Source organism: Tubulanus polymorphus, chromosome 7, assembly GCF_964204645.1.
Source record: "Tubulanus polymorphus chromosome 7, tnTubPoly1.2, whole genome shotgun sequence".
NCBI classification, from domain to species: domain Eukaryota; kingdom Metazoa; phylum Nemertea; class Palaeonemertea; order Tubulaniformes; family Tubulanidae; genus Tubulanus; species Tubulanus polymorphus.
In genome coordinates, this window is record NC_134031.1 from 4,139,414 (window position 1) to 4,151,010 (window position 11,597).

Below are 11,597 nucleotides of genomic sequence, written 5' to 3' on the forward strand. Positions count from 1 at the left end.
CCATCATTTCCATTGTGGCAATCGTGTACAGCGAACCTCGTCATAACTGACTCCGTTATAATCCATCGTGTACAAATATTGAATTTTGTGGGGTGGCGATCCTATGTTGCGACAATTCAGAGGTCCACACAGAGACGAGAAAAACCCATAGAGAAAACACAATACAATCTGTTCTTGACGCTCGTTTTTATTTTCCATGAGATTTTTGTCAAACGCGCACACAACTTTTTTTCGAAGATGTCAAAACCTTGGTAGCAGAAAAGAAAAAACGATGTAATAACCGAACAAAAAATTCTCAATTTTGTCTGCACAGATTTTACATGAATGAGATTAATCTTCACAAAAGTGTTTTTTAAAACCGGCTTTTAATTTTTTTTTATGTATGAAAGATACAAAGCGTATAAAACTACCCCGTCAGTCCGTGTTGGGAGGGTGTTAACTATATTGTTTCAATGATGATGTCACAAGCGATCCAGATCTTGACACAAATACAGGGAATTATCAATTAGTCAAAGGAGGCCTATTTTGAATATCCGAGATTACAGTTCGTTACTTTGAAGAGTAGTTTAAGTGCATCATATGATGAGTGTCAATATTCAAACACAGTAGTAGTAGTAGTAGTAGTAGTAGTAGTACTAGTAATAAATACATTCGCATTATTATCATTATATACTCAATTTTCTTTTTTTATCGTCAAATTCATGATTCATAATAAGAGAAGCATGATTCAATCATAAAACAGGAGAAAAACAATTCATTTTCAATTAATCATCAGAATGATTAGAACATTTCGTTTATAAATTTACAATTTTAGTCGAGCTAACCGTCGATAATCGGAATAATCTGAACTTCGAAGATGTTCGTTTACTGGCTATAACCGCATAAACATTTCTATTACTGGTACAAAATAAATGGCAGTGATATTTCTCAAACGTTAATATTTCACTTTTTTTTTAGACTGACGAGGTACGACATGCCATATTCAAATTAAATACAATACAATCTATTCAACCACTAGCTGTTACAGGCTGGTGACGCTGTCCACCGCTACTGGGGGGAGGGTAGGATCGCGATGTTTTCGTTGATTTAGGATTCTTCTTCCGGACCTTGATCATTTTGAGGAGCATCTCCATTGGTCTGAAATATACGTAGATGTTTTGTTTAGAAGAAAGAAAGTATCCGTTAAACGTTCAAGCTACAGTGGAATCTCGCTACAACAGACTTCTGGAGAACTGAAACTGTTTGTTATAATTCAAAGTTCTCTATACAGTATTATCTAGCACTAATACTGTATATAGACATACAGTACAAACCTAGAATCTCACCCCAAACAGGACAATTTTATTTATTTCATACTGGATATAAGGAACTATCTATCAGTTATAACAGATTTCGTGGTCCCCTGAACCTCGCTGTAACGAGGCTCCACTGCATCCAGTATGAAATTGAATAACATTATAATCGTCACATTAAGGACAAATCTCAAGGTTTTTAATAACCCATTAATACTAATATTCGAGTTCCTATTAACAAGAATCCACTGTACGATTACAGGGAAAAACATGCAATGGGAGTTAACCTGAGTTAATCTCGACACCTTGTTTCCATCATGTTCTGATGGTCTCCCTATTTTTCTTGGGCATAGCAAACTCAGGACCTATTCGCAATGTCCTTTTAAAGTGCCCAGAAATACGTCATAAACAGACACGACAGAAATGAAATACCTCTTCCTGGGGAGCAGATTCATCGTTACGCCTACGATCTCCAGTCTGGCGACGTCCTCCGCGACCGCGTCCACGGAAACCGCGACGTCTCGGCGGTCCCGGGTAATACCCCTGTGCGCCGCCCTGGTGGTGGTGATAGTAACCACGGGGAGGTCCATACCACCGACGTAAGAACCGGCGAATGGGCGGGCCACGTCGACGATGATAACCCTCATCCTGCAAATACAATTGAGACATACAGATTAAAATGACACAGTTCCTGATTGGCCACTGGTAATGGGAACAAACTCTAGACTTCTTCTAGACTCAATTCTGAATGCTAATCGGTCAATTTTTGAGCATAGACCGACTATGCATTTTAGTGCAAGATGAATCTCCTCAAGACCTAACTATAGATTTCTACTAAAACTATAACTCGACTACTTACCCCTCCATCTACCATCTGACCATCATTCATCGGTGGCCTTCCTCTCGGCGGACCTCCTCTGAAGAATGGCGGCCTTCCACCACCACGACGCCAATATGGCCGACGTCGCTGTCCTTGCTGCTGCTGCTGCTTATCGTGGTTTCCTTCTACTTCCTCCTTCTCGTCTACAAAAATAGAAATTCCATCTCTATAACTCAGACTACTTTCAGGACAGACCTCGACAACTGGAGGATAGCTCACCTCCGTCTTTTTCCTCGTGAGGTCGACCTCCTCCACCGTGACCTCCGCCGTAACCTCCGTATCCCCACCAACGTCTGTATCTGCGACGATCGGCGGCGTATTTACTGCCTTGTACGGCGGCGCCCTCCGGACCGGTTACGTTGGCCGCTTCGTTGCCCTTTTCGCCCTCGACTACATCAAACTCAACGGTTTCACCGTCACCAACGCTTCGTAAATACTTCCTCGGGTTGTTCTTAGTGATGGCTGTCTACAATTGAGAAAATATTGAAAATATTACAACGAATTAAACAGAAATTTCCATGTCATATTACAAAATTCACCAAGGTAACCGGCAACAGGTGAATTGAGAAAATCAAATTTCAGTAAGTTAAAATACTTAAAAGTTATTCTCACCTGATGGACAAATACATCTTCCTTGGTATCATCTCTACAAGAAAATGAAATGTTGGATGACTAACAAGTTACGACTAATTATGTGTCATAGATAGATAGGGTTCCTAGAATAACTCAGCACTGATTCATCAGTGACAGAGAGTTAGAGCACCTATGTTAAGAGCACTTCCAGTTTGAAATTTTAATTTCAACTGAACAAACTAACAAACTCCAAACAGTTTGGAGTTTGTTCAGCTGAAATTAAAATTTCATACCACTGTCCTCCTCGGGACGGATGCAATCAACCACTACTTTAACCTACATCAAAGTTCCAATGAAAACCATTATGATATTGATAAAGGGCCTAACCTAGTTTCATACAGGGTCCCTACAGATCAGTTATTACCAAATAAAAGGGAGTTTTAAAGGAGAACATTTCAAGGAAGCATCGGCATCACTTTCATAAAAGATTGGCCATTTTCTAATATTTCTATAAACATGCTTCCTATACGTTTACTATGCCTACGAACTCCGATTTTTGATGAATAGAAAACAATTTCAAACGGTAGGGCGTCATGGAAACATAGTTCAAAATTTATTCAGTTCATGAATTGGAGTCTCTTTTCTCTGATTCAAATAAGTTAAAAACAACTTTTTAGCAATCCTTCAAGACAATATAGCATAATGGACATATTGAATCTTTATTCAGACTGCAGTTTGAGTTTCACTGGTCGCATCATAAACCAACTTGAGGTGTGTGTGTACAAAAGGTGAAGCGAAATATAGGCTATAAAAAGATCTATGCCAGACAAAAAAAAAACATTAACTTAAGACTAAATTTTTGGTAAAAGTGCAGATCCGCACCTCTCTCCGCGTAAACGGTTAAATCAATTACATTAAATATCATTGTTTCAGATTCAAAATGTCGTCAGCAATTCGGTACATTTCCATTGGTTAATTTTGATATATCTTCACTGCAAAGATTTTAGCCTGGATTCTGTCATTCTGCAGATTGTCAATCACGAGAGGTGCGGATCTGCACTTTTACCAAATTTTTTTATCATCACATCAAATGAGAAAATTCAGAACTTGAATTTGCCAACATCCTGTATTGAAATTAGACCAATCCGATGCATTGTCAACACAAGCCCCCATCATGCGGGATGCGTTGTTATTGCTTTTTCCATTGTGAGGTGTCCCCTATTAGTAGCCGGGTTCAGCATTAATTATTTACAATGCATAAAATGTGAGTCATGATGAGTCGCGACGCATGCGCACTCCGATAGAAACCCATGTGTGTACCTGTTAATGAATCCGTAGCCACTTTTCACATTAAACCATTTCACAGTTCCCGTAACTTTCGTGGCTAGAAAATAAGATAAAAAGCGCGAATCAATTCAGTTCCTTGTTCGAAATACCGATCAGACAATTTTAACTGAGATCGTACGATTTATTGCAAAATTGTTTACAGCGAGAAGCCGAGAACGCGCTAAAATAGGCGTCACCCCGCGCGCGTTCACGCTCGGGCTCGATTTTCAAACAGCGATTTCTAAATGAAAAAGTACTCAAATCTACCGATCTTACCTAATTTCTTTTTCTCCACTGCCTCCACCTTCTGTTCCTGGTCTTTTTCGGTGTCTGACATGGCCACCTTTGATGGTAAATCTGATGGAAAAGGAGTTGGTCACAAACTCCCGCAGCCTCAATCCCTGCTTTCTTTGTTCCAACTGCTGCCGGTATCCCCGCATGTCTAGCGTGCTTCTAGCCGGCTTCACGGTCATTGGTCAATCCGATACCTTCACGTCATTTTCGAATGCTTGCAGGTGCGCGGGGAATCCCATCGCAAGTCACTTGCCACAGAAGTAATCCACAACTGCCAGTGTTGCTTCCACGGCAGAATAGACGGCGGTAACGAACGGTCAGAGAGTGACACGATCCCGCTGCGGCTCGGTTTAGAAACTCCGGTTCGGTTTATGGAACTCGGTATATGCTCAGTGTTCAAACCGTGCCACTCAGTCATATGGTGGGATCCTCTCATTTCAAAAGCCAGAAACTATTACAGATTCATGGTTACTTAGCGGTTCCGGCCGGTCGTTCCGAGAATTCAATATCATAGTTTCGTTTCCTTTTTTTGATTTTCGGGTTCGAGCATCCATGAATTTGGAATCATGAGTTTGTGCCCCAGTCAGTTCAATGCCGGATCAGTTGAAAGAGATATTCCCGATGTTGCGGCACATTTAACAGGAATGATTTATGTCCGGCCACGAAGCAGGTGTCGATACCTGGCGCACGCGTATACACCACGGAGTCACACTGCCTTTTTTATTTCGTTCTTTGCATTGTTCCATCGGAAAGGAAGTAAGTAAAATTCGATACAATGAATTAATATTTGAATTACAACCTATGTATTAAAATAATCTAATTGCTTATCTATTGGCCTCTTCAAATTCATGATCAGTTCATCCGACTAAAGCATTTTTATTTTAACCACTGGAAAATGGTCACATATTCCTTGCTGAACTTTTAGGTTTTTGACAACAAAATGTCGCATGAACACGATTACGATACAGATTTTGAGACTGGAGCCGCTGGTGCAGCGAAAACCTACCCGCAGAAAGCTTCGCATTTGAAGAAAGGGGGTTATACTATGATAAACGAACGCCCGTGTAAAGTGGCAAATATATCCACGTCTAAAACTGGAAAACACGGTTGCGCAAAGGTAATCAGTCGGTTAGTTTAAAACAACTTATTTAATAAAAAACTGAAAATGCTCTGGATATTGTAACTTAAAGAAAATAAGCATTCATTTCTATGAATTACATTATGTGATACAGAAATATATGTATCTAAGGCATTTTTCTTAGTTATCTAGAATACGGAATTTTACAAGAAATATAATAGGAAGGCAAAGAGAAAAACATTTTATTGGGCGTTTCAAAATTAAAGGGAACAGCAAGAAAAATAAGATAAAAATCTATTTATCATCGGAGTACTTTCCGCATAATATCTTGGAAGGACTGCAGGAAATCATTTTTTTTTCGAAAAAGAAGTGAAAATTGAATTCAATTGACTCAGCCAAAAATTGTGACGGGCATTTTGAAGTTTTGTCTGTAATTTCGACTTCATGAGTCAAATATAACCCACAACTGTCGAAGCTACGAAAATCGATGTAGCATGTATGTATGTATCTATTGTGCTATTTTTCAGGTGCATGTGACAGCTATAGATATATTTACGCAAAAGAAATTAGAAACGATATTTAGCTCCACATCTGATATAGATGTACCGCATGTTCACCGCAATGACTTATCAGTACGTATGATTTGACATTAGCCGCATGTGTCTACACTTAACGTACTTGGAAGAAAAGTCCATGAGTCTCAGAGTGCATAGTCTCAAAAAATTACACCCGAGACCAAACGCGTAGACTAACTTCAATAAGCTGATGGCAGAAATTATACTCAATTTTATCTCGTTATTCATTGTAATTTTTTATCATTATTTCTTCAACAATTCTAAGCGCAATAGATTCGATGAAGATTGAGCGTAAACAAACCTCCAGGTTATTTAATTATCAAAGATAAAAATGAGCCCGACTATCTACGATTTTATTTCTGATTAACTGCAACAAATTCATTCAATCGCTTATGATTTCCTATTTTTAACTTTCTTTCTTTGAGGGCATTAACGGATCAACCAACCAAAATTCGATTTTTGTTTCGTTCGCGAATTCTTTTTCGGTTCTAACGCAAATAGTTGCTGATTTCAATTCGTATGTTTTTATAGTTGATCGATATCGACGAAGGGTTCTGTTATACCATGTGCGAATCAACTGGAGACATTCGCGAGAACATCAAACTGCCATCTGGCGAACTCGGCGACAAGATTAAAAAACTCTACGACGAACATGGATCCGGAAATCTAATGGTAACTGGAAAATCCGTGAAAGACGTCCACACAAAATTGCAAAATTTTTGTCTACAGATTGTCCTTCCCTTATCGGACAAAAAGCAATCGGATATTTAGCTATGCAAAATAGAATATTTGTTTTATTCGCTTAATCATTTATCATACACTCTGGACAATCTTGAAAACATATACATGTATATGTGGACTATTTCTCTTCTGATTCGAAGTCGAAGTAATCGTCCAGGCATGCGATCCACTAAATGATATTTTGTCTGGGTTATAGGAATTAAGCAGAAAGAATGTCGTCAGCATCCAAACAACCCCTTTCCCTTTGTCTACAAAAGTCCAACGTTCACCCCCCCTACCTTGGACGTCTTTTATGAACAGACCCTAGTAGAATATCTACGTCACGATATGTGTATGCCGTAATTCTTAACTCATACCAGTAGATGGAAATCATTTGATTAGATTCACTTTATTTTTTCATGTTACAGTACATGAATATGGCTAATTAACTATATCAATCAAATAAACTACGTAGGCACATACTCAAATTTAGATACAAGCTCGCAAATTGGTCTGATATTTTGAACTTAGATTGAATTTACTTTTTTATAGGTTACGTTACAAGAGGCTTGTTGTGAGGAGATTATAGTCGACATTAAACCAGCCAGGAGAGATTTTTAACGTTTTACTGTGATATTGATTGTGAAAAATAAATACCAATATGTTTGCCAAAGTAACACACGATTTCTAATCTTTTCCTTAACGTCGTGTAATTTTTTGGTACACAAAAAATCTGATGATTAGAAACGACCACTTCATCTGATAGTTGATCTCGGGATCTGCTCGGAATTTGCTAATTTGCTGCTGAATAATGGGGAAGATTATGAATTATGTTTTGTGAGACCTGTCAGCGGCAGATATTCCAGTAATCTGATTTCAATTCTCGGCGATATTTCTAAATCGAGGTCCGCGAGAGAGGTGGCGATATAAAGATATACATTTTCAGAATATTTTTGATAAGAATCGTATACGATTCCTACGTATCTTATGCATGCATACGATTCGAATAAATTCCGTTTTTTTTTCTTTTTATTTGAACGAAATCGTTTTATCGACGCTTATATTTTGATTCATATCAGTCTTCTGAAATATTTCGCGATCTCGCTTTGTCGATCGAATATCTGCAATTAGCTAATCATAATCAATAACGGCGGTAGTTCGTTCGTTCCTCTGCGTGAGACACACGCAATGTGATTATTTATTTCTCCCGTGACTTTTGTTGTTCGTTTTTGTGGCTCGTCGGCGAGCAGATGAATATATCATGGCATTTGACGTCTCCGAGGACGTATTCGGTGTATATTGAACCGAATAATGATGATACGAATGGAGTGTTATAATTGCTAGAAAAATCTCATTATTCAATATCAGTCGTTTGGTAAAAGCTATTTCGTACGTCTGGGAATAAGTAAATGGATCGTATAATAATGACGTCAGAATGATTACGCATTTGCTACGTGCTTTTCTGCATCTTAAACAGAGCGGTGATTCGTTGAATCGGCGAATCGACGAAATTTTGCACGATCCGGCACAAACATCTTCAAAAAAAGAACTAATAAATGAGGAGGCGCGAAGTCGTTGAATACTAATTCCCAGTTACTGTTAGAATTTTGTCGTCTCTTCTTATAAGTCTCAGAAAACGCCGTCGATTTCCAAACAGAACCTTCGTAGCGTCGTGAGGAGCGAGAATGACAGATAAACTCGTTTAAGAAAGAATAGTGCCAAGGTAATATCGAAACGGTGGATGCAGTGCTTTGATGGTAATATAACCTAGGAAATACCACGCTATAAAGCGCGAATATGATACGCGTGATTTGATGCACGGTCGAATTCTGTTTTGCAAAAACGTTTCTTGTATAAATCATATACTTGCGCGAAGAAATGTGAATATTCTCTTGTGGCATATTTTATTTGGTTTCGTCATCAGCGTTACAGCGACGTCAATAATTAAGCGCGCTGAAACGGTGCGCACGAACAATGAACGCAGTTTCGATGTAATCGGGGCGCGCACTACGTTCAACACTGCTCCCGTGCAAAAACCTCAATGCATATTAAACAAAATTCGATATTACTGATATAGATGTTGACTATAAGATATTTTGACTTGCGGATTTAAAAAATCGTTCGGAATTCGACTGTGGAATCGATTCAAAGACGAATCGATTTGAGACGCTTCGCTATTTCTGGTTGGTAAGTGGCGTAGACGTGATTGATATACTCTTAAAACTACTTCTTTTGATATTCGTGGTAAATTTGTAACATTTTATTGCAATAACATAGTTTAGGGAAGGTTTATACGTATGAGTATTCGAAATACCCAGTGGCACTCATTTCATGGATAAGAGCGGTTTCGTGTAAGGCTATTATTGCATGTTTAATCCCATAAAAAAACATTTACAACTGCGCTAAGCGTAGACGAATTACGATACATAATATGAGTAATCTTAAAGATTAGATTTGTCACGAGATGTCAATCGAGTACGGCATTCGTAGTTAGTTATAGGTGTGGTTCCGCGGTACCTGATTAGGGTAAGCAAATACATGTACTTATCAACAACATATTTAGTGTCGCCGAAGTACCATTTGAAGCCATCTATGACTTGAGTCTCAAATCAATATGAAACCGACAAAGTAACGGCCTCTCAGCAATCATTACTCAACGCCTGGTGAACGCTGTGAAATGACCCAGCTGCAATTAATAAATCACTCGCCGATCTGCAACTCCATCATCACAGTCTCCTTAATGTGGAATTCCAGAAGGCTGAATTCCATCATTACCGCTAGCCGTAGGCGGATTTTTGATCATTCAGATCTGGTGCGTGGTCAGCGTGCCCAATTCACATGTCTGCATAGAATCATAGGCGATGTACGAATCGCCGGCTTCTTTTTCTATCGGCGATCTGCGCCTAATACGACGGATAGAACGACCTGCTTGAAACGACGTCGCCTATGTTTGATTCACGTTCAGAAATAATGTACAGGTTATTTATTATTCGCTGCACGAAATTTCGTTTTTGACGCTTCTTGGGCTAGAATATTTTAGGAGGGATGTACAGGGAAATTCGAATTCTTCTGACGGATGGTTCGAAAGAATGCTATTTGCATTGTTCGACTAACGCACGGAGCATTCTCCGCGCTCTTGATATTCAATCGTTTTGTGCTCAAAGACACTGGAATTTTCGTGTTAAAAAACTATTCTGGCGCATCAGAAGATATTTGATGTGATTCGTGTTGAATATTACGAGCTTCAATAGTTCCCTAATCGTTGATCAAAAAGACATTTTCTATATTGTGCAATTGATGTAACTTTGATAATTCTTGAGAAATAAGAGTTTAGTTTTTTTACTTAGATTTTCTTTAGATCGGTCTCATTTCCTCAGATCGATTGTGGGGCCAAAATAGATATAAGATTTGCCTTAAATATGACGACTAGAATATACCCGTTCAAGTGCTCAACGTCACAGTACAGAAATTTTAAGTAGCCTAATTCCGAGATTGTTATATGATAACTGACGGTGAAAAGGGAAAGACACCTAAGCGCCGAATCAGTCTGCAAAGGGTAACGTGGTCGCCATGTTGCGTCTCGTTCAGAATATGCTTCATATTTACACGCAGATTTACAATTTATTTCATTAAAACCAGTTGTCATCAACAGCCGTTTTCTTCGCGTTGAGATGCTTACAACCGCAATCTGCAGACGACAGGAGGCAAAAACTAAAATTGTCGTATCGTGATTGAATGAAGTCGATCTTTATAGGTATAATATGACCATTGATTTGGTTCATTATGTAGACGGTTTATAGAATCTTTATGCGTCCTTTGAGCGAACCCACACTTCTACTTAAGCAAAAATACATAAGGAGGATGTATTTTTGGTTTAAGTAACTATAGAAATGCATTATCCTGTGACTACGTATGTAGAAATAGCAATATAAAACTAGTCATTAAGATAAAGATTGAAATTGGCCAAACTTTGGTCATCGTAGATAAACCCCAGGGTATGATGGTATGATCGCGGTCAGGATAAATTGAGGAGGCGTCGGCTTCATTTGGTATGCCGCTTAACTTTTTTGTTAGTAGGCTTGTTCTCTTGAGACGATCTTATTTCCTCGAAAATGGTTTTTGATCTTGTTTTTATCTTCAAGTACGAACGGGGGAAGGGCCGAAAAACAGTGGATTGTACTGAGGAGATCAGTTAGAGATGCCAATCAGTTTTTTCTTGCGTTCCGCATCAGTTATTCCGTTGTTAGAAGCTTTTATGACCCGGCGTTTTCTGCATGTCGTAGTGGAATACACGGGAAACGGAGATGGACAAACAACAAGCGCTGTTTTTTTCTAATCTTAGACACGAGAAACGCCCCGCGGGATTCATTCGACAGATACCAGACCACCAGACCCGAAAACATACAAAAACATGGTCGTTGCATGAACACCGGGGCTTATAGAGGTGAGAGATTAGACCCCCGAATTGACTGGATGAGATGAAGCCTGAGATTATGTAAGAAATGAAATATTCATAGCCTCATTACAAACAAATAGTGTTGAAATTATCCATGTGATAGACAGGTATCGTTGATCCGTCGTGAATTATTGAGGTATTTTCAAGGGAATGATTGACCCCTCAAATGGAAAAACATCTGATTTCTATTTTTGTTACCTTAAAGCAGAGCAGAAATCTGAATAAATATAATCCATTTTCCAAAAATATTTGCTGCTCATTTCAATCGTACGACCATAACATCCATTGCAGAAAATTAAGCTATGGCTGACGAGAGGTTTTTGAATATGTTGAAAGTCTTACCTTAGAATGTCTAAATCAGAATTCATATGATTAAGCAATCGAATGTAGGAGTGCCCATTTA

At 38.7% G+C, this 11,597-nt stretch overlaps 2 protein-coding genes across 2 annotated transcripts; one reads left to right on the forward strand and one right to left on the reverse strand.

Annotated features, from left to right (window-relative positions):
• Positions 1-171: 171 nt before the first annotated feature.
• Positions 172-4,512, reverse strand: LOC141909313 (uncharacterized). The gene is made up of 7 exons (XM_074799721.1): positions 4,348-4,512; positions 4,066-4,129; positions 2,785-2,818; positions 2,392-2,638; positions 2,152-2,315; positions 1,725-1,940; positions 172-1,137 (listed from the first exon to the last, which is right to left on the reverse strand). Exons 1-7 carry the CDS (start codon positions 4,406-4,408, stop codon positions 1,087-1,089), a joined length of 837 nt encoding a protein of 278 aa, XP_074655822.1. The 5' UTR covers positions 4,409-4,512; the 3' UTR covers positions 172-1,086.
• A 793-nt stretch (positions 4,513-5,305) lies between these two features.
• LOC141908525 (eukaryotic translation initiation factor 5A-1-like) lies at positions 5,306-7,359 on the forward strand. Its single transcript, XM_074798620.1, has 4 exons — positions 5,306-5,482; positions 5,971-6,075; positions 6,550-6,690; positions 7,291-7,359. The coding sequence occupies exons 1-4, from the start codon at positions 5,306-5,308 to the stop codon at positions 7,357-7,359; spliced, it is 492 nt and encodes a 163-aa protein (XP_074654721.1).
• The last annotated feature ends 4,238 nt before the right edge of the window (positions 7,360-11,597 follow it).